The sequence below is a fragment of the Natator depressus genome, chromosome 6, assembly GCF_965152275.1.
Source record: "Natator depressus isolate rNatDep1 chromosome 6, rNatDep2.hap1, whole genome shotgun sequence".
In the NCBI taxonomy this organism is placed as follows: domain Eukaryota; kingdom Metazoa; phylum Chordata; order Testudines; family Cheloniidae; genus Natator; species Natator depressus.
The window spans coordinates 15,095,139-15,120,418 of record NC_134239.1 but is presented as its reverse complement, the minus strand read 5'-3'; the positions used below and the strand labels follow the sequence as shown (position 1 = coordinate 15,120,418).

The window sequence follows — 25,280 nt, the reverse complement described above, 5'->3', positions numbered from 1 at the left end:
GTAATGCTCTTTTAAGCCCAGTGTAGCCTCTATTTGACCATATCCTGCAAATAAAGACCCACAGCTGTCCTGAGCCAGGGGCTAAGGGGCTGTTTAATTACTGTACATAGTCCTTCAGGCTTGGGCTAGAGCCCAGGATCTAGGACCCAGCAAGGTGGGAGGGTCCCAGAGTTTGGGCTTCAGCCTGAGCCTACACAGCAAGTAAACAGCCCCTTAGGCCAGCTGTGAGTTTTTAATTGCAGCGTAGATATACCCATGGATGCAGGACTGTCTGTGCCTACCAGTCCCCTGGGCAAATCTTTGGAATGATTCATTGAAACCATTTTCCTGTTCCCCAGTTCTTAATGTAATAGATTAGCCAATGATCCGTCTCATTTTCAGTCTTCATCTGAACAGCAGAGAGGTAAGTGATTAACTTCGGCCCCTCATTGACTCACTGGGTCTGGCTTAGCTTTTCTCTATCTCTTCCCTTAGACTAGCTCCCGGCAGTGAATTCTAGGTGCTGGCTGGGAAAGCTGAGATTTGAGTTACTTGGATGAAAGATGAAATCAGCCGCTGCAAATCCCACCTTGTCTCCTGTCAGCCCCTTCCACCTGCCCCACCGTGGACATTTAACACCACTAAACCCTGTAGCCCATTCACAGCCCAGCTCCTGGATTCCCTTGCTCTCTGTGAGGGACCCATCCTATCCCATTTTCCCTCTCCTATCCATGCTGACAGCCAAGCTATGGCCTGAGTCCCTCTAATGTCAAAGAAGCCCTGGAATTACTCAGTTAATGCCTGGGGATGTGTATTTTCCCTAAGTGAAGGGTTAAAGCAGCATGTTCTAGGTGGCTCTGCGGCAGACTGGATAGCATGTTGGCCTTCTAAGGCAGCACAGTGATTCAAAGGTTGTAGGCTTGAGTTAAGTCTTGTTCTAAATTAATTGATTCCTGCAGCTATCCCTGAGAAAATACAATCCATTAGGGAAATATGTCCAATACTTTCCCAACTTTGCTTCCCATCGGGGCTCCAGTTCATCTCTCCTGGTATTGCTGATGTCCCATGATGTGTTCTAGATAGATATCCCTCGACCACCTGATGGAGTCCAACACCATGAGTTGCCGCATCAGCCCAGCGTAGCGTTGACTAATTGTGCATTCTCACAACACTCATTTGTTACTGGGGTCCCATGCGCCCCGATGATCAGCATGGGCAAATGACTTACAAGGAGAGGCTGAGGAACTTGTCTTATTTAGTCTGCAGAAGAGAAGAGTGAGGGGGATTTGATAGCAGTCTACAGCTACCTGAAGTTCCAAAGAGAATGGTGCTCGGCTGTTCTCAGTGATGGCAGATGGCAGAACAGGAGCAATGGTCTCAAGTTGCAGTGGGGGAGGTCTAGGTTGGACATTAGGAAACACTATTTCACTAGGAGGGTGGTGAAGCACTGGAATGGGTTCCCTAGGGAGGTGGTGGAATCTCCATCCTTAGAGGTTTTTAAGGCCCAGGATGATTAAGCTGGGGTTGGTCCTGCGTTGAGCAGGGGGTTGGACTAGATGACCCCAACTCCTTAGGGTTGGTCTCTTCCAACCCTAATCTTCTATGATTCTGTGCTGGCCCTCGTGAACCACAGAGGGAATTCATGAATGTCAGCATGGGCTGCACTGGAAACCTGGTGGCTGAACTTTGTGACTTTGTCCTCACCCATAACTATTTCACATTTGGGGACAATGTATACCTTCAAATCAGCGGCACTGCTATGGGTACCCGCATGGCCCCCAGTATGCCAACATTTTTATGGCTGACTTAGAACAACTCTTCCTCAGCTCTCGTCCCCTAGTGCCCCTACTCCACTTGCACTACATTGATGACATCTTCATCATCTGGACCCATGGAAAAGAAGGCCTTGAGGAATTCCACCATGATTTCTACAATTTCCATCCCACCATCAACCTCAGCCTGGACCAGTCCACACAAGAGATCCACTTCCCAGATACTACAGTGCTAATAAGCGATGGTCATATAAACACCACCCTATACCGGAAACCTACTGACCGCTATAGTTACCTACATGCCTCCATCTTTCATCCAGATCACACCACACAATCCATTGTCTACAGCCAAGCTCTACGATACAACCGCATTTGCTCCAACCCCTCATATAGAGACAAACACCTACAAGATCTCTATCAAGCGTTCTTACAACTACAGTACCCACCTGCTGAAGTGAAGAAACAGATTGACAGAGCCAGAAGAGTTCCCAGAAGTCACCTACTACAGGACAGGCCCAACAAAGAAAATAACAGAACACCACTAGCCATCACCTTCAGTCCCCAACTAAAACCTCTCCAGCGCATCATCAAGGATCTACAACCTATCCTGAAGGACGACCCATCACTCTCACAGATCTTGGGAGACAGGCCAGTCCTTGCTTATAGACAGCCCCCCAACCTGAAGCAAATACTCACCAGCAACCACACACCACACAACAAAAACACTAACCCAGGAATCTATCCTTGCAACAAAGCCCGTTGCCAACTGTGTCCACATATCTATTCAGGGGACACCATCATAGGGCCTAATCACATCAGCCACACTATCAGAGGCTCATTCACCTGCACATCTACCAATGTGATATATGCCATCATGGGCCAGCAATGCACCTCTGCCATGTACATTGGCCAAACCGGACAGTCTCTACATAAAAGAATAAATGGACACAAATCATACGTCAGGAATTATAACATTCAAAAACCAGTCAGAGAACACTTCAATCTCTCTGGTCACTCGATTACAGACCTAAAAGTTGCAATTCTTCAACAAAAAAACTTCAGAAACAGACTCCAACGAGAGACTGCTGAATTGGAATTAATTTGCAAACTGGACACCATTAACTTAGGCTTGAATAAAGACTGGGAGTGGATGTGTCATTACACAAAGTAAAACTATTTCCCCATGTTTATTCCCCCACACATACACACACCGTTCCTCAGACGTTCTTGTCAACTGCTGGAAATGGCCCACCTTGATTATCACTACAAAAGGTGTTTTTTTTTTCTCTCCTGCTGGTAATAGCTCACCTTACCTGATCACTCTCGTTACAGTGTGTATGGTAACACCCATTGTTTCATGTTCTCTGTGTATATAAAATCTCCCCACTGTATTTTCCACTGAATGCATCCGATGAAGTGAGCTGTAGCTCACGAAAGCTTATGCTCAAATAAATTGGTTAGTCTCTAAGGTGCCACAAGTCCTCCTTTTCTTTTTGTGGATACAGACTAACACAGCTGCTACTCTGAAACGTGCATTGGAAAAGTTCATGATGCCTAGATTTTTCGCTGAGTGGCAATCTATATTCAGAGATAGGCTGGGACGCTATTCCCACCAATGGACTTTGTTTTAAATGGAATTACTGGCCCCGCCGTTATTCTAGGGGACCCAGTATACCCCGTTTTGCCTTATGAATCCTGATATCAGAGGCCCTGGCAGATTACACTCTCAGCCGGTGAAGAATGATTGTTGAATGTGCTTTTGGCGGTGTGAAGTCCTGTTGGAGATGTCTATAAACCCCTTGCCAGGTGGGCCCACTGCCATTACCACACCAAACCACCAGTAACAACACAACCTTGCCAAAAGAAAAGGTGCATGAACAAGTGCAAACAGTGAAACCATGCAAAAGAGAGAAACTGTCTACCGTTGCATGGCCCCTGCCGCCCCCACTTCCCCTTTCCCTTCCTTCCCCATTTGCCATGCACGTTGGTATTCCCTGGGTCAGCCTTTCATATGGCTGGCTTTCTTCCCTGGGTCCTCCAGCTGGTGAGCTAATTACGTCCTTAGCTCATCAGGCTCCCTACAGTTCTAAGTGATCTTCTACCCTGCTACACCCAATCAAGCCACCCAACTCCCTCCTACTCTCACCACACCTGGTGTCCTGGGTAATCTAAGTGACCAGGGCGCTGGCCTCCAGGCGGCTCCATTTGTAGCTGCTCACAGCCCCCTGTCCCTGTTACAGGGCTGACCCAGCGAAACACACGACAGGGGTGCGAGCATAGATGCAGATACAGTATACTCCCATGGAGCCAAACTCTATTAGCTGAACCTCTGCATTATCTGAAGCCCTTCCTATCCCCCTGGCATGAGTTACATGAGATAGTGCCCTCTGCTGCATGTAGCTCCTGGTGGGGGACAAGGAGAGGACTTGGATGATGGAGCAGAGACCAGCCAGGATTGCAAGGAAGAGGAGCCCTGGGCCGTGGGGGAGGCCATCCTGCTGCTGAATAGCTCCTGAACTCTTGATTACCTGAACTCCGGATTATCCGAATAAAATCCGTGTCCGCCCTGCTATTAGGAGAATCAGCAGTGTACTGGAGACAGTACCGTGGCTCTCACCCTGTGTTTTTCACTGGTTCCTGGAGTCCCAGGCCAGAAGAGACCATTGTGATCATAGAACTTCCCCCAAATCATTGCTAGAGCAGAGCTGTTAGTCAAACATCCCATCCCGAGTTAAACATTGCCAGTGACAGAGAATCCACCACCTTCTTGGTAAATCATTCCAGTGGTTAACTGCTCTCACCCTTAAAAATATACACCCTCTGGATCTGTCTAGCTTCAACGTCCAGCTATTGGGTGGTGGTAGACCTTTGTCTGCTAGACTGAAGAGCCCATTGTTAAACATTTGTTCCCCATGTAGGTACTTATAGACTGTGATCAAGTCACCCTTAGCCTTCCCTTTATTCAGCTAAATAGGAGTCTAACACTGTAATGTTTTCCAGGCTGTCCCACCATGGGAGACCAGGGACCCAATTCTGATAGGAAGACTAATGGGTAGGGCCGCATGGTGGGGGACTCAGGAGACTGGGGTTTCATTCCTCGCTCTACCCAGATTTCCGGTATGAAATTGGGCAAGTCACTTTGCTGCCCCGTGCCTCAGTTTAAAAAGGGGACACTGCTGCCTTACCTCAAGGGGGGCGGGGCAAGGATTGTGAGGACAAAATCTATGACTGATTTGTAGATTTTTAAGGCCAGAGGGGTTCGTTGGAATGTCTGTCCTCTCCCCCTGGATAACCCAGGCCGTAGGACTGCGCTGATTCGTGCCTGGCTGTGATGTGCCATGGGGTGAGGGACATACAGGCACCTAGACAGCCCCATGTCAGTGCACAGTGATTCCCCAACAGCAAAGGAGGCAGAGCAGTGCTTGACTCATGGCCTCGCTATAGCACTGCTCTCTCCTTTACATGCCAGCCAAGACTGAGCACCTAAGTCTGGACTAGATGGGCCACCACGGTGTGTGGGGCAGCCAGGCCTGAGCCTCCTGTGCTAATAATACTCATCCCTAGTTCCTCTCTGCCATAGATCTCAAAGTGCTTTTCAAAGGAGGGCAGTATTATTATCCCCCTTTTACCAATGCGGAAACTGAGGCACAGAGTGGTGTGGTGACATACCCACGTCATCCAGCAGTCGAGCCAGGAACAGAATCCAGGTCTCCATCCACTAGGCCATGCTGCCTCCAGATCAGGTGCATAGGCAGAGGAGACTGGGTGAAGGGGAAATTTGGGGTGAGTGGCCTAAATTCTAGGTCCCACCTCCCAGGTGGCATCTGAGGGAATGCTGAGAGGATCCTGGCCTCGGGCAGGATTTGTACTCAGACACCCACCCCGGCCTTAATGGGTGTTTCCCACCCACACAGCAGTGAGGTGGGGTGGCCCACTGTTAAGGTCGGGACTCTGGAGATGTTGGTTTGACTCCCAGCTCTGCCACAAACTCCCTGTGTGACGTGTGCCCGTGCCTCAGTTTCCCCTCTGTACAATGGGGATAATGGCACTGCCTTATCTCCCAGGGGTGCAGTGGGTATAAATACATTAATGATTGTGAGGCCGCAGGCCTACAGGGGCCAGTTAACTGTGTGCAGAGCTCCCCAGAGAGAGTGCGAATGTATGTCACTGCATCGCCTCCCCAGAATCCTCCCAGCCTACGGCTGTGTGAGCTGAGTCTGTGGCTATAAAGTGACAGCCCCGGGGCACACTCAAAGCAAGGACTCCTCTCAGCTTGGACTGAGGCCCTGGGGGATGGGGGGGCATGGCACGGACTGGCATCGGCCTGACTCCCGAGCTCAGGACTTTCACTTCCACGCTGCAGTTTCCTGACTTCCATCCGCTACAACAATAAATGGGGAACCGAGAAATCTCTACAGCTGGGAGAGGATGGGGGGAAGGTGCAGCTGGGGAATACTGCTGCCTTCACAAAACTAAATCTGCTGATTTTAAAAAATAGCCCGTCTCGTGCTTTGAGCCTGTCACACAGCTCACTATAGAGCCAGCAAGCTGAAGGTCATCAGACCATCCAGCGTGACCTCCTGCATAGCACAGGCCAGAGAATATAGCCCATTTACCCCTGCACTGAGTCCCATCGCTTACGTTTAGCTAAAGCATCTTCCAGGAAGGCCTCCAGGCTGGTTTTGATGCCACCAAGAAAAAGAGAATCCACCAGCAGTCTGTTCTGATGGTTAACCACCCTCGCTGTTAAAGCCGTGTCTTGTTTCTAGTCAGAAGTGTCTGCCTTCAGCGCCAAGCCTTTGGTTGTCATGCCTATTCTCTGCTCAGAGAGCAGCTGGTGTTTTCTCCCAGGGAGGTACTGAGACGCTGTCACCAGAACCCCACCCTGCTGGATCTTCTCCTCCATAAGCGAAACACACGGAGCTCTTTCAGTCTCTCATTGTCAGGCATTTTCTCCCACCATCAAAGCTTTTCCCCAGCTCTTCCCGGCACCCTCTCCAATTTTGCAGCATCCTGGGTGCTCTCATTACAGGTGAAACAGGGCCAGAGAGACTGAGATGAGAGTGAGGAAGCCCAGGTGGCAAGGAAAGGCAGGCCCTGCAGTAGCTCTCAGTGGCTATGGGGCCCGGGGGTCACAGGGCTGGGAAGCTGGAAGAGAATGGAAGAAGTTCCCTGCAGCACATTTGGTGCGGGGCGCTGGGGTACAGGAGGCACAGGGTGGGAAGGTGACTGGTTCAGGGGCTGTGCGTGTCAGGAACTGAGCAATGGCCCCTGGTGAAGGAGCCCAGAATGGGAAGGTGACACCAATTCACTGGCCCAAAGGATCTCCACAGCCCCAGGGACTAGCAGGAAGGGAGAGCACAGCAGCGATCCCGCTTTCTTTTTGAGGGAAGCTCCGGTGAGGAGGCTGCATGGAGATCCCTGGGGACTGACAGCCTCTGTGTAGTTGCTGACTGGCTACGCAGCCCACCAGTTTACCCCCACCACACCACACCACACACTGCCCCTCCCGCTCCCCTGCCTCCCGGACAAAATGTTTGACTTCTGCCATGGAGAAACGCCCCCTGCAGGCATGTGAAGGAAATACAGTCTCTATCCCACCCGTAAGGCCAGATCCCCAGCTGGTGTCAATCAGCCGTAGCGTCATTGGAGCCAGCTGGCCGGATCCCCAGCTGGGGTAAATCAGCTGTCGCTCCATGGGAGTCAATGAAGCAATGTCAATTTCCACCAGCTGAGGATTCGACCCTTTAAGTCTCTCTGCCGCCTTAGCGCCAAGGATAGTGGGTGTTTTGTGGCCCTGCAGCCTGGGCAAGCTAACTCCCCATGTGGGGAGGAAGACGGTCACAACGCAGCCACCAAAGTGGGTGACTGTGCCTCATCTTCCCAGGGAGCATGGGCACCACTGGCGGGAGCGGGAGAAGAGACTGTAGGCGCTGACCACCGGGTCCCTCTCAGCCAAACGCCTATGTGTTAACTACGTAGCTCACACCGAAGGACATTAAGTTACTAGCAATGACTTACTGTTAAGACTAGTGGATTACTTGAATATAAACAACACGACTCCAGGGGCTGGAATAGAGTGAGGGGCTGCTCAAAGAAGAGCTGGACACCACCAGGGTCTTAGTACAAGGGAGCAGGTTCCTTCAAGAGGAGACAGGGCCCAATCTACCCAAGGCTGGCTTCTTTAGAGAGAACAAGCCCAACTCAGCCTACCTGTAGTGATTAACCATCTAGGTAGCTGGTTGGCAGCTCATTGAGTGAGGAGCACCTGAGCCTGCAAAGCTACCAGAGCACGGTTAAAAGAGAGTGGGTCTAGGGGGAGGGATTCCCCAAGCACCCATCCTGGCCCTGCCCTGCCCTGCCCCGCCCCGCCCCGCCCCACCCGATCCTATCCTATCCTATCCCATCCCATGAGAGGAACCTGCCTGGTTTGTACCAACCCAGCTCCAGGGGCAGGGCTGGTGATTCCAGAAAGAGGCATAACTGAGCCTCTATAGGGACCCTAACGAAGAGAGGTTTAGACTCTCTCAAAGAGCTAATACATCAGACCTCCCTCTGCTTGAGGTACTCTGCAGTCAGTAACTGATTGATAGAAGGGAGGGAGCTGAGGGCAATGCACCCTCAGGGCCACCAGGGGGCAGGCTAGAGGGCAGCACCTCAACACTTGCACTTTCCCAGGGAGTCAAGGCCATAGCAGTGGGTCTGGCTATAGACACCCCCAGCTCCCATCAAGCTCATGGATGGAGTTTCCCTCTGGCTTTCTCCTGTTCTCCCTCCCACCCCTAGCAGCCCTTAGGGTCTTCCATGCCCTCGGAACCAGAGGCGGCCTTGGGCCCTTAGAGCTGCTGTGTCATGCTTTCTCTGGACAGCTGCAGCTGCATGCCCGGGCAGAAGGGAACACGCCCTGCCCCTCGCAACGACCTTAGTGCCACTCCCACCTGGCAAAGAGATCGAGGGGGAGAGGCTGCGGGTCAGGATGGAGGGGCTTCAGCAGAGTGGGGGAGCCCAAGGCTAGGGTAACGGGGGGCCGTGAGTCAGGATTGAAGGGCATTGGCACAGCTGCAGGGGGCAGGGCTTGGATAGCGGGGCGACTGCGGGGCTGCATTAGAAGACCTGGCTGTGGCACTTCACCCGGAGTAGTGAGGGACAAGAGCAGACCAGCAAGGGGGCCTGGGGACAGTGGAGGGGCGGGGCAGGAACAGCAGGGGGATGAAATCAAGCTTGCAGGGACTTCCTGTCTATTCTACCAGCTCCCACCACCAGCTGCTGCTCATTCCCTCCTTCTCCCCCCCCCCCCCAATCTCCCTGTGTGGGGCAGGCTGGGAGAGCATGCGGGGTGCAGGGGGGCACTGAGAGATCTGGGCAGGCTTTAGATAAGCATGTGGGGCCTGATGCTCAACGGGTGTAAATGAGCAGACTCCAATGTAGCGACACCAGTGGACACCTGCTGGGGCCCTGTCCCTTGGACGCTGGGATATGGAGCCAGAGGAATCCAGTCACTTGCTCCCCAAACCTCTCAGGGTTCCCCCAACCCTTTCCAAGGCCTGGAGTTCACCTTCATTTCCTGGGGACTGTACATCCAGCATCTGGCCCCTTGAGATGCCTGTGATCTGGGTTAGGGTCACCAGGTGTAGCAGGTCTCCTGGCTGGAGGCCATGAGGGAAGCCTCAGTGAAGAGGTTGCTGCCAGCCCTGGGGTATAATTCACCCAAGTTCCAACAGTGGGAGGTAAACATTAAACACAGAGGGGCTCCACGGCTTGGACCTGGAGCAGCTTCTCACATGTGGGAGGCCTGAGGAGATTGTTATTGACAGCGCTTGACTGGCAGTGGACAGGATCGAAGCTGGGGCGTCTGTCTTGACATACACCCACAACCAGCAGGTGGGCTGGGACCTTTATCGGCTGCCTCAGAGGTGAGCGTTCAGCACTCCAGGATACGCCTTTGGCTGGACCATTTCTAGCCTGTTTCATTCACTGTCCCCTTGCCCCGCGCAGCAAAAAGAAGGGGACATGCCGTGGAATGGAGCCAAACTGATCAGAGGAAACGCCTTTCTACCCCACACCCAATCGGCCTGTAGCACTCATTGCCACAAGGTATTGTTGGTGCTTAGCAGGATTTCTAAAAGAGGCAGTCATTTTGATGGAAAAAAAAGACCGTGCAGAGTTAGGATACATGTTCAAGGAATAAACTAGGGCTACGTAAGGACTTTAAACCCTCATGCTTCGAGGCACAACCCTGCAGCCTCTAACGACTGGGGGCTAGAGTGACCTTTGTCTGCGGGGCAGGTGATCCCGCAACTGCAGCATTTCCTTCATGTGAAGCAGCTGGGGCTGGCTATTGTACGAATCAGGATGCTGGGCTAGATGAGGCGTGGGTTGGATCCAGTCTGGTGGTTCCTCAGCCCTGTGCTCCCAGGGGAAGGAGGCACAGGAAGGAATGGTGGAGGGCCAATCTCTGCGCTCGCTTGGTCTCAGTGCCTGGAAACTCCTCCCCATCCTTGTGGGTTTTCTTTTTTGTGACCTTGGCAGATTTGGCTTCCTGCCAGTGGCTTTTGTGTTCCTCTTATAACCCCTTGGCCCCAGCATCCTGCTGAGGATTCTGTGCCCATCTGGACCGCCCTGAGGCTCTTCCACACCAGCCTGTGGGTAAGTGTGGCTGCCTGGATACCACGGGGTGACTGGCCCTTTAAGAGGGGCAGGGATCCCCCTGGGCATCAGGGAAGCCATTGCAGGTACTCCTAAACTCCACTCCCTCTTAAAGGGCCAGTTGCCCTGTGTCATAGGTTCCAGCCTTTGGAGAACCTGCTGTGGCCAGTGCACCTGCTGAAAGCCAGGGAGGCCAGCCCCAGCACCCCTGCCATGCAGTGTGAAGCCTGGCATGGGCACTGCCACAGCAGATTCCCAAGAAGAGCAGGGCACTGTCTGTGGGCTGAGTAAGGGGAAGCCCATATAACGCCTACACCGCTGAAAGGAAGCCGTTCCCAGAGGCATAGAGACAGGGGTGGGCTCCACACTCCTCTGGCTGAAGAACACGTCGCTGTCAGGGGGGATTGAAGCCCCAGTAGATACTGATGGGGGAAAATACCGGCAGGGCCTCCAGCTGGAGGGTGACTGTAGCAGGGGGCATCCCAGCTGGCTTCTGGGCATCAGTCCCCTACAGTTGCCCTGGGGGGGGGGGGCAGCAACCCCTCACACACACACACAGGCCAGGCCAGGCCAGTGGAGATGATATCAGAGCAGCAGAAGAGCCACTGGATGGGGAAGATCCCATGTGGGCTCTCACCTGGGCAGCATCCTCTGTTCTTCCCCCTCCCACAGGAGCAGAGCAGCTGCAGGAATGGCAGCCTCTTGCCGTCTCAAGCCCTTGAGCCGTGTGGCCGTGAGTGGGGGCACCCATGGCAACGAGATGTCGGGCATCTACCTGGCCAAGCACTGGCTGCGGGACCCCATGGAGCTGCGGCGTGACAGCTTTGCCGTCACGCCCTTCCTGGGCAACCCGTGTGCCATTGAGAAGTGTGTGCGGTACGTGGGGCGGGATCTGAACCGCACCTTCACCACCGAGTTCCTCAGGTGAGCTGCCCCAGCATGCACCACTCTGCACTGGTCCCCAGGGCAGTGGGGAGAGCTGCCCCAGCATGCACCACTCTGCACTGGTCCCCGGGGCGTGGGGAGAGCTGTCCCAGCATGCAGCGCTCTGCACTGGTTCTCGGGGAGTGGGTGGGAAACTTATCCCATGATGCATCACTGTGGAGAGGCTTCCAGTGACGGGTAAGGTATCCCATGATGCATCATTCTGCAACAGTTCCCAGGGTTGGGATGAGTTATCCTCGCATTCAACACTCTGCACTGCTATCCCAGGAGGTGGTGGGAAGCCCAGGGATCTTCCATGAGCTGGGGCTTCATAGCCCATGAGAGAGCACCGTGTGGGGTGACTGATCACATGCCCCGCATAAGTGGATAGGGTTTCCCTCACACTGCACCCCCCATGGGATCCCTCTTCCCTCACACTACTCCCCCCAGGGATCCTGCCCCAGAGGGATCCTCCACCCCTCACACTGACCCCCCGGAACCTTTCCCACACCATGATTGGGGCCGCCAACGTGAACTGAAGTGGAGAAGGCTCCCAGCAGCTGCGGGGAGGGTGAGCCCTACTTGGAGCCATCCCCTGGCTCCAGGGGCCCTGGTGGCTCCATGTGACTCATCTCTCCCTATCCCAGCTCCGCAGAGGCAGAGGACGAGCCCTACGAGGTGGTCCGGGCCCGCAAGATCAACCAGACCTACGGCCCCAAGGGCTCAGCCCAGGCCTTTGACTTCATGTTTGACCTGCACAACACCACAGCCAACATGGGCACCTGCCTTATCGTGGACTCAGAGGAGAGCCTGCTGCCCATGCACATGTGCCACTACATCCAGGTGGGGCCAGCCCCCGATCTCTCCACTCGCCCTGCACTAGGCCAGGGTCCCCCATCCTAACCCCTCTCCTCTCTCCCCCAGATGCACTACACACGGAGACCCTGTCCCATCTACCTGTACAAGTTGCCAGGCGAGGAGACTTACTCTATCAACTCGGTGGCCAAAGCCGGGCTAGGTAGGGAGCAGGCACTGCCAGGGGGCAGGGAGAGCCCTGTGGAGTGAGCGAATCTGTCCCAGGGCAGGGAATGGCATTGCTCAGCTACCCCCCCAGAGCTCACCCTCCCATGCCCCTCTGGCACCAAGCACTGCTGCCCCCCACCACGTCCTTGGTTATGTCACCTCCTCACCACCCCATCACCATTCCAGCAGCTTCACACCCCTGCCCCCTGTGCCCCATGTCCAGTGCCCACTGCACCTTCAAGCCCCACCTCCCCATCCACAAGTTCTGCCCCCACTCCTAACCCTTGCCCTTTTCTCCCCAGCCCTCAAGCCCTGTCCCTTAGTCACTTATCCCCACGGCTTCTCTCCTCCCATTCCCAGTGCCCTCTCTTCCCCTCATTCCCATGGCTCCCCATCTCCTTCTCCTGGGAGACACACCCCCTCCCACTGCTGCTCCCAGCTAAGCCCCACCCTGACCTCCTCCCTCATAGGGCGCTGCCTGCCCCAGCTCTGAGACTGGCTCCTTCGGGGCTCCCATGGCAAATGGGGTGAATTGGGGTGGCTCGACAGAGTGCAGTAATGCTGTGTGGGGCTCTGTCACCCTCCAGTATCCCGATCACAAATACAGGTTTCTGAGGCTGCTGCCTCCTGCAGTTCACACCGTAGTGCTTCTGGCTGTGACTATAGAGGCCAAGGGTTCAATCCCCATGCTGAGGATTATTGCATAGGTGCTCTGTCAGCAGATAGTAGCCATCCTTTCTCCAGTCATTCTCGGTTCATTGAATCCACATCCCTGCTGATGCTCACAAACTTATTGAGCTCCATCTTAACCCTAATTAGTTATCACACTGCTTTTCTAAGCAAGCACATTTATTCCTAAGGTGAAAGCATGACAGAGAAAACCTGCTAAAACAAAAGACTCGACACTACTGCTAATAAGCTTCTCGACTCCTGCCACGGCTCTGCCCAGTGATCAGTCCTTCAGACCCCACCCATGGATGTTTCTGTGGTCACCAGTTCATCACACCAGGGGACTCAGAACAAGCATCCCCATGAATTAATGTGTCCCTCTTTCCTACAGTTTGGCCCTCTGCTCTTGTCCTCATGTAACCAGTGATCAGCAGACAAAGTTCCCATTCTCAGGGCGAAGCTTCTTGCATAGCAGAGGAGTTACATTTGCATCCTCCTCCCCCTCAAGATTTCCTAGGGAATCACTTCACTTGAAATGCCCAGTCTTGCCTGGCCCATTGCTCCAAGTAGTCCTTTGAAGCTCCTAACTTGCCCCAGGATTTACCTTAGTCCTGCCCCGCCGAGAGACGTTCCATGCCATCCCCCAATAACACACAAACATCTGCATTTTCAATACAACCAATGCCTAAGGTGCTTAAACATATCAAATTAAGTTAAACTTCCTTGAAAGAAGGTTTGTGCAGGATATTTCAGGGAATTGCCCTACATAACCCCCCTACCCCACTGGGAGGTTCATCTGGACCCTTGCTGATCTGATGGGTAGAACCCACCTTTCATTTCTAGCCTGCATTTATGCATGGCTGGGTGATCCCCCTTCGTTCTTGTGCCGATGCTGCCCCTTTAGCTTCGCTAGCTCATCCCCCTCCCTGGTGTTTGCCCCCCGAGGTAGTTAAAGTTTTTCCAAAACGTGGGATTGAGCCAGGCTTAGAGTGCCAGGCCTTCAGAGAGGGATGGGTTTGAGGTCACACCTGAGGTTCGTGGCAGAGGCAGGGATGGACCCCACGGCTTCTGCATCCCCATCCAGAGCCTTTTCTGCTGTCTCATGCACGGCAGGGTCTTGAGAGCAGTGAGGGCCAGGTGTGTGAGGTCAGGGTTGGGGGTGAGTGGGATGAAAGGACACGGGTAATATTTTAGCAGGCACCTGGGGCATAGCTGTGATTGAGGGAGGTGGTGGGTGATGCTCTCCCCTAGGACAGGGCCCCGGGGGTAGCGATGGGCATTGGGGCATGTTTGGGGGACTCCTTGCAGCATGCTTTGGGGAGGTGTGCTGGGGAGGGCGCGGTAGCCAAGCTGTAACTGGGTCTCTGTGGTCTCCCTGCAGCGCTGGAGCTGGGGCCACAGCCCCAGAGGGTGGTGAGAGCTGACCTGTTTGCTCAGATGAGAGCCCTCATGGCCTGTGCACTGGACTTCATTGAACTCTTTAACAAGGGTGAGTTATCCCAGAGGGGCCATGAGCTATCCCACCTGGCATCACCCTGGAGATGAATTGAGCTATCCCATCACGCATTGCTCTGCAGTGCCCTAGGGGTGGGTGAGAAAAAGCCTCAAATATCAGGACTGTCCCTATAAAATCGGGACATCTCGTCACCCTAGGTGAGGTCCTCCTCCCATATCAGTACTTTGAGGAGGTCACCTTCCTCTCCAGCCACAGCGGTGGGAGCCTGTGATTAACTTGGGGGGGTGGGGGGGGGAAGGGCAGCCTTCCTATGCAGTGCCCCCCCATTCTGAGCCCTCTGCTGCCCCCTTTGCCCCATAGGCACAGTGTTCCCTGCCTTTGAGATTGAAGCCTACAAGATCACCGGGCTCATGGACTATCCCCGCTACCCTGATGGGGAGATCTCAGCCATGGTGCATCCCAAGCTGCAGGTGAGTGTGGGCTTGGAATAGGGTAGTCCCAGCACCCTGCATTGTTGTTCTCTCTGGGAGAGACAGATCACAGCTGTAGCTCCAGCGTGCGCGCAAAGCCAGCCTGGCAATGACAAGGCCTGATTCACTAGCCCGGATTCTCTCTCAGCCCTTCTCTGAGCTCTGGGTAGAGCTGGGGGACGGGGTGGGGGTGGCTTTAAACCACCTCTGTGCTCCGTGCATTGTGGGTTGTGCGCCTGGCCCCTGGTGTGGGTTAAAGCAGCCTACGGGCTGCTGTGAGCTACCCTCTGCTCTCCATGGTCCCAGGGTGGCAGAGAATATCCAGAGCGTAATGCACCCCACCCCCACCCAGTCTACCCCATAGTGGGGGCTGGGAGCAGGGCTCTTACACCAGCTCTAGAGCAGCTGGGATATCTCTGCTCTTGTTTCTACTACTGAGCGGCACAAAGGGGCCTTAGTGCAACTGAGGCCTGTACCCCAAAGGCTCCGCCATGGCAAGGCAGTGCCAGAGTTAGCCCCAAGCTCAGCGGGGTGAAGCTGGGTTTATTCCGGGGCATGGGGCGAGTGAAGTTGATTCCATGTTCTTGGTTATGCAGCCCTCAGGCTCAAGGGAGCTGTAGACTGTAGCAATACAGCATCAGGCTGGGTGACACTGGACAGCCGGGAGATGAGTTGGGGTGGGCTTAGTTCACAAGGCACTGTGACCTGCATGGGGTCTTGCCACATATCTAATAAAATGTTTGGTTACCAGAGAGTACTGCCAGGACAGTGGGGATCCTGGCCTCAACCAGCAGGGAGTGCTGTAGGGAGCAGGGCAAGAGCACTGGCTGTGGGGGAGGAGTTCCTGGCTACTCCAGCCCCAGCCTATCACCAACCTGTTCCACCCTTAGGATAAGGATTTCCTCCCCTTGAATCCCGGGGACCCAATCTTCCAGACCTTCAGTGGGGAGGAGATCCTGTACAAGGGCAACACCACCATCTACCCGGCCTTCATCAACGAGGCTGCCTACTATGAGAAGAAGGTGGCCTTTGCCAAGATGGAGAAGCACACATTCTCCATCCCTGGCCTGCAGCGAGAATGAGCCAGGTGGGCCATGGGCTAAGAGGGAATAAACAGAGTCTGAATGGATATGACGGTGTGTGCCATGAGGGATGGGATGGGTGTTACCAGGCGGACATCACCCTTGTGTTGTGATGGAGGGGCTGGGCTGGGTGTTGGGTGCACGATCTGGTAGCACCACCTATTATCCAGGTTCCCCGACACTTCCCAGTGCACATCTTTTCTTTCTTTCTTATAACTTTGAAAAACTGACCATTCAGGCTGAAACTTTCCAGGCCGGCCTGGTGTCTGCCTCAGGCAGAAATTTTTTTGGAACATTTCAGCCATTCAGCCTTTTCCCAAGAACAAGGCTAGGGCAAAGGTGTTGTTTTGCCAGGTTAATTTCTACAACGGTTTCTTTGCAAGGCTCTAGCGTCCCCAAGCAGCAGGGTGGCCTTGGAGGAAGGGAAGTGCCATTTGCCGTCCCCATCAAAATCCACCCAAATTTGGCCAAGTGATAAGCCTTTGGAGAATCTGAGTTTGCACACGCTCAGTAGGGCCTTTTTAATTCCCTGAAGTTTCTGTCCACACTGAGCATGCTCCAACCCTCCCAGCTCCTAGAAGGGACTAGAGTGCCCATGGGCCCGCCCCACAGGGTGACTGAGCGTGCTGCAGGGCCTGAGCCAGATTTTCCCTGCAATTGTTACTCCTGTCTGCTGTGGTGCCAGGCACCAGCACACAGAGCGGAGCACCTGGCTCTCCTGTGCACTCAGTGACCCCCTCAGGTGCTGTGGGGGAGGTGCAACCTGAGTCGACTGCAGTAGCAGGAGCAATGCAGGAGTGAGGACAGGTGTAGGGTGGGAGAGTGAAGAGGTAGGGGCTGTCTTGGGGGAGGAGGATGGGCAGGAACCAATGAAGCGGGAGGGGGGCTGGAGCCAGGGAAGTGATGGGGTGGCGAAACAGGGCTAAAGGTGCAGGTGGGAGGTGTGGTGAGTCCGCTCAGGCATGCCGTGGCTTGGCTCAGAACTGGGCGATCATAGAGGCCAGTTCCAACCTGCTGAGGGGAAGCAGAAGAGGCTCGGGGTAGCATGGGATGGGTCTGTCACAGACACACACCCACCCACCCCCCAGTCCACTGCTTTCTTCCTCTCGTATGAGGCCAGGGCAATAATCAGGATCGTTAACAGCCCCCCAAAATCATGGCCTTGATCTCAAGTGCCCCCTGCTGCCACCAGTGGGCCAGCTCCAGTGGCTGCCCCTGCCTTCACGGGGGATTGCTCAGCATGGCTCTGCCACCCCTGGCATAGCCTGACTTCCTGCGCAGCCCCGAGCCTGAGCGGTGGAACCCCCTTTGGACTCAGGGTTTCACCCCCTGCCGGGAGCAGGCGCAGCTGGAGCGAGAGCAGGGAATGGGCCCCATTTTGGGCTCAGCTGTTCCACACCCAGCCCTGGGGTTTAGCTTTAACCAGCCCTGCGAGAGGCAGAGAAGCCGCAGGTGGCATCGGCCAAAGGCCAGGTTAAACGTTAGCCCTGCAGTCTGCTCTGGCCTGGGGCTGCCAGGGCTGCCTGCTGGCTCCCCTGGGGAGCACAGTGCAAATGGCCCTTGCTCAGTGCTTCAGAGGTGGTGTCTGCCAGCTGGAGACCAGGGGCGCCGCCAGCCTCTTCCTGGTGGGGGGCTGAGGTGGGCTAGACAGAAGAGGGGGGGCTGTGCCCCTCACCATGAGGCCCTGCCCCTCTCTGTGGCCCCACCCCCTGCTACTTCTCAAAAGGTCTCCCCTCCTCCTCCCCCACCCCCCCGAGGTCCTACCCCCTGGCCAGGTTAGAGGCTGGAAACCAGAGCCAGGCACTTTCGCGCGCTGGCTACTCGCAGCCAATAGGAGCTGCCTGGGAAGGGCGACTCAGCTCTGGGGCCAGCAGAGCCCTCAAGGAGCAGCAACCACGAGGGGTGGGGCGCAGGAGCCCAGGCCAGAGTGGGTTAGTCCAGGCTGCTGTGGGGAGCCCCGGACCCTCCACCTGCCCTGGGCAGTGTACCCCAGCAGGCAGGGACAGGGGCCGGGGCCTGCCCTCAGGCACACCAGCTCCCACACCCAGGCTTACTCCTTCGCTGCTGCTGGAGCTGGGTGCCCAGCCAGCAACTGCTGCTCTCTCTGCTCTGCCTTCAGAGCTGGGCGGCCAGAGAGCGGCAGCTGCTACAGGGTGGCTGGGGGGGGGGGGGGGGGATATGCAAATTTTGCAGTGACTATAGCTCCAGCAAGTCCCCTTCCCCGCCCCCCGCCTAGCCCTGCCCCTGCTGGAAATACTGTTGAATGTACAAACCTCATTGCGGAGCAGCCACTGGAGGGAGACACAGACCAGCACAGCTGTAACCTGGAGGATGGTAAACTCATCCCCATCATTGCGTTATCTTCCTGGGGCTGGATGGGAGCTGGGGACGTGGAGGAGAAAGGCACTATGTCCCATTCCCCGCTCCCCTGAGCCAACTAGTCCCAGCCTCTGGGGGCCACATGGGATCCAGCACCCCCAAGAGGAGAAAGACACCGTAATTCCATTTCCCACCGCCAAGCCAACCAGGCCCCTTTCCTTCGGGGCTGCATCAGAACACAGGAACAGCTAGACTGGATCAGAGCCAGTGCAGCTAGTCCAGTATCCTGTCTCGGACCGTGGCTAGCACCAGATGCATGAGTTTAACAGTCAGCACTCTGCATTCCCAGACACATTCACCTCTCCCTCCCACCTCTCCTAGCTGCTTTATTCATAGGAACGAAATGTCTCCTTCTACTAAACATCAAAGAAGGTGGGTCATGTGGACTCCTCCCCCCAGCCAGAAAGGGGTGCTGCAGGGGTTACAGGGATATAGCAAATTGAGACAGGAAAACATTCCATCCCCCTATGCAAAAAATCCCATCTTTGCCTTCCCAGGAATCTGGCCTTGCTTCCTAGAAGCAGGAGACAAACGACAAGCTTGTGGGAATACCTCCATTCTAGAACCACCCCCGTATGTGGAGAATCTGGTGGGAAATAGGTTTATTTCTATTTATTCTATTATGCTGAAGTTTGGATGCAAACTGGCAGCAAATATTTCACCACAATGAAGAACAGCTGGTCTTCACAAGCTTGAGCCTAAATCATCCATCGCTGCTGTTGAGCCCCTTGACTGAGCTGTCCCCAGGTATCTATGGCCACCCTCTGAAAAGGGGCCTCTATCGTAGGCAGCGGCCTCCTGGCTACTGCACACGTATCAGGGGCTTTTTCCAATCTTGCATAGGAATCACATATTATGCAGTATTCCTCAGCTGCCTCGGTTTCCCCATTTTCAGCTGCGGTCTTGACCAAAGCAATGAAGAGTTGTGCCTCAATTTCCCCTCTTTCAGCATCTATCTTGGCCGAAGCAATGCTGAGCTGTGCCTCAGTTTCCCCAAGGCTAACACAATCCTATCCCCTAAAGAATTTGGTTAAGGATCAGTGCTGGGATGCAGGAGGCCCAAGGTCAATTCCCTGCTCTGCCACAGATTCACTGTGTGACCTTGGTTAAGTCATTTCACCTCTTCAGACTTCACTTGCAAAATCAGGATAATGATGCAGCTTCGGTTCTTTCATCTGTTTAGACTGCAAGCATTTCAGAGAGGGACAGCCTATGACTCTGTGCCTGGGACAATGGGCCCCAATCTCGTTTACTGTGTCCATGCAGAGTCCGGCAGAACAGGCCCTGATCTCCATGACTGTCTGTACAGCACAATGGAGCCCTGATCTCAGCCAGAACCTCTAGGCACTGCCATAAATACAAATAGTAAGAATAATAGATTTAGAAGCCAGAAGGGATTGTTATGATCATCTGGTCACATGCATAACACAGGCTAGAATATCTTGCTGCAGAGGAAATCATTTATCTGCACTCCATACAGAAACTGCTCTCTCCATGGGTAAGAATCAGCAATGTGTGTCAAACCCACCGCCTTTCAATATCTTCCAAGCTCTGAAAGGCCAACACACAATCCATTATCGCCACCAGTACAGGATACTCACTGTACACTGAGCCAGACCCCAATGGGATCATCTTCATCAACCTCCATGCGCTCTGGATTGCACCATTAGTGTATTTCCTCTCTCAAAGATGAATTGGGGTTTGCCAAAGCCCAAAACTGTAGAGTCTGAGATGGAAAAGTCCCTTTACTTTCTAAAAACTAAACCAGACATACCCTGAGGCTTATCTTCCTGCGGAAACTGACCGGGATAGTGGAATAAACCATTCCAGAATATCTCCCCCTGTGGAGACCCTATTCCAGAACAAAACTAACTTTAATCCAGAATATTTACTCTGCTTTGGAAGTCACTTTTATTGTGGAATAGAGCAGCCACATGGGGACTTATTCTGGCAGACCTGTAGCAGAATCGTTTATTCCACTGTTGCACGGCTGGTCAGTTTCCTTGGGTAGATAAGTTTCCAATGGGATCAGAAAAGAGCAATTTTAAAGAAAGCCACTTACTAGCGTGGGGGGGGGGCCTCACCCAGCTGGGAGATTGAACCTGGATACAAGGCTACTGTCTCAGGGATGCTGCTCGCAGGGGTGGCCAACTGCTGCAGCCCAACTGGGATATGGGGCAAACTCAAGAAACAAAGAACTGCTCTTTTCTAGCTAAGGTACTTTGCCCCCCTCCATAGTGTCTGAGTGCCTCCCAGTCCATAATTGGCTGAGCAGGCTATATGCAGTATTGTGGCAGGCACATTGGCCCCAGGATAAGAGAGACACAAAGTGTGTGAGGTAATCACTTTTATGAGGCCAGCTTCTGTTGGTGAAAGAGACAGGCTTTCGAGCACATACAGGGAAGACCTGAAGCAGAGTTCTGTGGAGCTTGAAAGGTCATCTCTTTCTCCAACAGAAGTTGGTCCAATAAAAGATAATTACCCCATTCACTCTGTCACTCAGCTTGATGGCATCTCCAGCGTCTGTCTGTCTTGGAATCACACACCCCATCCATTCCAAACTCCCAGGGAATTTCTAGGCAGTGATGGGCAGAAAACTATTAAAATGCAGGGGTGGGGATCTGAAATGGGGGATCCACAGAGCCCCGGCATCTGATTAGCACAGCCACAGCATCAAGCACCTCTCCACTTGTCTGTAGCTCATACAGCTGGTTGATCGCGCCTTTAATACCGGCACACATAACAACACCCCCCTCTCAGCTCAGCATAGCCTCCCACTAGAGTTTAACATGTTGACACCCTGGATGACTGAGTGCCCAATAATAATGGTGGGGAGGGCCAGAGGGAATGGGTGGGATGCAGGTAGCCCCTGGCATGGGACGTGGCGAGAGGAAATGAGGGATTCTGGCATGGGTGGAAGAGGGGAATTGGGATACACAGAACCCCTGGCTGGGGAGGAAAGAATTGAGGTACCCTGGTATGGTGCACACAGATCCCCTAGCATGGGAGGGGCCCACACAGTAGCAGCCGCAAAGGGGTTAATGGGCATAAGCTCTGTGAGGAAGTTGCTGACTAGCAACAGCTGAGCTCACAGGCTGCTCCTGGAAGGAGAAGCCTCCTAGAGAGAGAGCAGCTGAGCTCCCAGGGCAGCGAGACCCTGGTCAGAACAGCATCTGAGCAAGGGCCCTCCCAGGGAGCTGGAACGGGCCCAGCCTGCAAGGGGCTGTGCGTCCAGGTGACCTGAACAGACTTGGCATCAGCCTGAAGGTAGGAAGTGGCTGTGGGAAGTAGCAGTGAGTGGGATGGATGGAGCTGCTTACTCCAGGGTTCCTGGGCTGGAAGGAAGTGGGAGGCCTGGGTTCCCCCTGCCACTCCTGCAGGAAGGGGAGGGCACAGCTCTGCCACAAGGGAGCTCAAGGACTCTTGAGCCCTGGGTGGGGATGATGGCTCAGGCCCATTATTTTCTTGAGGAAGGGGCTGGCATAACTAGGACAGGGGGTCTCAACTGGAGGTGGGGGAAGTCACACCTGCCCTGCCCCCCCATATTGCTAAATGGGAGGGGATGGATGGTCTAGTGGTTAAAGCACTAGCCTGGGACTTGGTTCAATTCCCTGCTGTGCTACAGACTCCCTGCGTGACCTGGGCAAGTCCCTTAGCAGCTCTGTGCCTCAGTTTCCCAATCTGTGCAACGGGGATCACAGCACTGCCCTGCCTCCCGGGGAGGGAGCGTGATGGTTCATACGTCACAGATTGGGCGGTACTCCGTTACTACGGTGATGGGGGTCTGATAAGGATGATGTCACACACAGACAGGAGGCTTCTACCCCAGGGGCCTGGAGAGCAGCGGATGCTCTGCTCAGACCGGCCGAGCCGGGTGACTGCAGCATCGGCAATGGAGGATGCTGCGCGCTGGAGATTAGCTCATTGGTGGGGTTAGAACCGGGGGGAAAGACACCATCTCTGAACTATGCAAGGTCCCCGCAATGGCAGCCCAGTGGGGAAAGGGCAGTACTAGAAGCAGCAAAGAGTATGCACCCCATAGGGCAAAGGGGAGCACATGGGGCTGACACGAGCTCTGAGGTGTCAGAGCAGAAATACGGTGAGTCCGGGGAAACTGATGCCATCCACTCCATCCCCCACCCCAATCCCACTCCCCTTCTGGGGAAATGCTGACGCACACACCAAGGGAGCGAATCCAGATCAGTGCAGGGGTTGCAATGGGAGAATCCACTCTCAGGAGCCCTTCTCCCCTGGCCCCACCCCTGGCTGGGGCTCTCAGACCCCCGCCCCTCCAGCTGTTTTGCCATGGGCAGGGAAAGGAATGAGACTACAAGCATGGAGATCTTCCCTGGGGCTGGGACCCAGCGGGGTGTGTGACAGCCGACACACTGGGCACTGAAGTGGGGTCCGCCGGAGCTAAAAGCACAGAGCCACTACAGCTGGAGCTCGAGATCTGGAACAGACTCATAATTTCTCTGGATGAGCACCTGTAATATGCACTCACCCTGCCCTCTGCTGGCTGGGATCACAACTGCTCTTCTACACGCTGGTGGGATTCTCCTTTAGCTCAGCAGCCTGGGCAGAAGGCTCTGCGCTCCACCCCCGCTGACGGGCAGGGACACCTGGAAAGGGACACTAGGGGGCCACAGCCAGGTGACACTCTGTAGTGCAACAGCCAGCAGGAGGGCAGCATGGCAACCATGGGCCTCAGGACTGGCCCGTGGGACCTAACCCATGAGGAGCAACTTTGAGGGACCCAAGAGCTGATTCTCTCTAGGGGCTGGGAGCTAGGGGACTTGCCCCACGCCTTGAGCCTGGTCTGTCTCCAGCACTGAGATCCCCATGGTCCACAAAAAGAGTTAGATCCCAGGGGGAAGTGCTGGAGCAATGGGGAGCAGTTGAGATGGAAGGCTGGCCCAGTGGTTATGACACTGGCTTTGAGGGGCCTGGATTCAAGTTCCAGCTTTCCCATGTGCTCCCTGGGTAACCTTGGGCAAATCATGTAGCCTCTGGGCCTCAGTTGCCCCATCTGTACAACGGGGATCACAGCACTGCCCTGCCTCATGGGGAGCTGTGAGGGTCAATACGCTAAGGGGTGCACAGGTGGTAGCTTGTGTCAACTGAGTGCACTGCACCCTATGGGCTCCATGTATCCCTCCATCCCCCCACAGCTCCCTGCTGCCACCTGCCATCCCCCTCTATTGCAGGGACTCTCTGCATCCCTCCAGTCCCTGTGTGCCCCCATTCTCTCATGCTAGGGACTCCCTGTGCCCCCCACTGGCCCCTTCCCCTATATCAGGGCCATCCATCTCCTCCCCACCTCCCCATGCCAGGGTCTGTGTGCACCCATCCATTCCCATTTTCTCCAATATCAGGTTCCTCCAATCTCCACCCCACCAGGGATCCCAGGTACCCCTATAGAGGGGTTGCTCACCAGCCAGCGAGAGTGGCTGGAGCAGCCTCTTCAGCTCCAGCACCCCCTGGCTATAGTCACTGTTAGGCTGGGGAGTGGCACCTTCCCACGCCTCAGCCCTCTGGCCAGGTCCCATCCAGCCCCACTTCTTCAGGTGAATCAGTCCCTGAAGAGTGGACAAGTCTCTACCAGGAGTCTAGCTCAGTTGGACTCGCTGGTCAGTGCTTGTGGCACAAAGCAGGAGGGCTGAAGCCCAGACACGCAATCACGGAGTCAGTGAGGCTACAGGGCCTACCCTGGAGAAAGAGTGAGACCCCTTGAGGGTCTAACACACTGAAGGGGTTCCTCCAAGAAACTGTTTAAAAGGTGCAATGTAGCACCAATCCTGCGGCAGTTGGTGTCAGCAGTGGGATACTGAATGCATCAGTAGTGTTTTGCAGTACTGACTTGCTGAAGTAAAAAACAAGGCTAGTAAAAGGAAAAAGGAAGAAAATGGCATATAACTATCTCCCTAAGAAGGACATCATAAACCTGTGCAGGGAGAGAGGGTTAAGCATTGGGAAGCTCAACAAGAAGCAACTGAGTGCATGGTTGGAGAAGGATGATTGGACCAAGAACCAGATTCCAGAGCCAGTTGAAGTTCTAAGGGGGTCCAAGATCAAGAAAGGCCACAGCAGCAGCAGGGCGGCCTCAAGACCTGATTCTCCTTCCAGCAGGGAATCTTCATGACCTGGTTCCCCATCAATAGACTTGAAGTGGTGAGAACTGGAGCTGGGAGCTAAGGATCTTCAAGTACAGTGGCAGAGACTGGAGGACTGTGCAAGGGAGGGAGCTGACCAGGAGAAGCAGCAAAAACATGAAAAAGAACACAGAAGCATGAACTGGAGATGGAGAAATGGAAGTGGGGAAAGACCTCGGGATGCCAATCCTCAGGAAGCCTAGATACCAAACAGCTGCCCCAGTTTAAGGGGATGATATAGATGCCGAAATCACTGCCTTTGAGAAGCCTTGTGATTTGAACCAGGATGACCCTGATTACCAGCTCCAATGTCTTACCCACTAACTTGGTACCCAGGGTACAATGCAGACATGTGAGTAGCTTTGTCACCCCTGCCCTCTAACCTGGGGTGTCCTTTACACGACTTTGCTACTGTAGACTTCAGTCTGGACAACTCACAAACAACAAGTCACTCCCAGCTGTATCTGTTTGTGGGCTGCAGCCAGCCAGCCACACATGGATGATGCTCTGGCTTTCACCAGCCTTGACTATATTTCAGGGTGACACTAGCATACCCCCAGTCCTAGATTTTCCCCAGAAACATACATCCTGTGCTGCCCAGCCCTTTATGTGAACATGTGTTGGCCAGGAAAGTCCATCATTTTATTCATAGAAATGATATGCACCCACCTGCTGTCCTAAATGGAGGTTCCCAAACACTTCTGTTTAAACACACTGGATTAGATAAA

The 25,280-nt window shown here is 54.4% G+C and overlaps 1 protein-coding gene across 1 annotated transcript; it reads left to right on the top strand.

The window, feature by feature from the left end:
• Positions 1-10,091: 10,091 nt before the first annotated feature.
• Positions 10,092-16,062, top strand: ACY3 (aminoacylase 3). Its single transcript, XM_074956854.1, has 7 exons — positions 10,092-10,397; positions 11,070-11,321; positions 11,969-12,164; positions 12,246-12,339; positions 14,395-14,502; positions 14,830-14,939; positions 15,830-16,062. Exons 2-7 carry the CDS (start codon positions 11,089-11,091, stop codon positions 16,019-16,021), a joined length of 933 nt encoding a protein of 310 aa, XP_074812955.1. The 5' UTR covers positions 10,092-10,397; positions 11,070-11,088; the 3' UTR covers positions 16,022-16,062.
• Positions 16,063-25,280: the final 9,218 nt, after the last annotated feature.

Coding starts and splice junctions, on each gene's coding strand:
- ACY3 (XM_074956854.1), top strand. CDS start 11,089: ATGGCAGCCTCTTGCCGTCTCAAGCCCTTGAGCCGTGTGGCCGTGAGT. Junction 11,322..11,968: donor TTCACCACCGAGTTCCTCAG/GTGAGCTGCCCC, acceptor TCCCTATCCCAG/CTCCGCAGAGGCAGAGGACG. Junction 12,340..14,394: donor GGTGGCCAAAGCCGGGCTAG/GTAGGGAGCAGG, acceptor GTCTCCCTGCAG/CGCTGGAGCTGGGGCCACAG.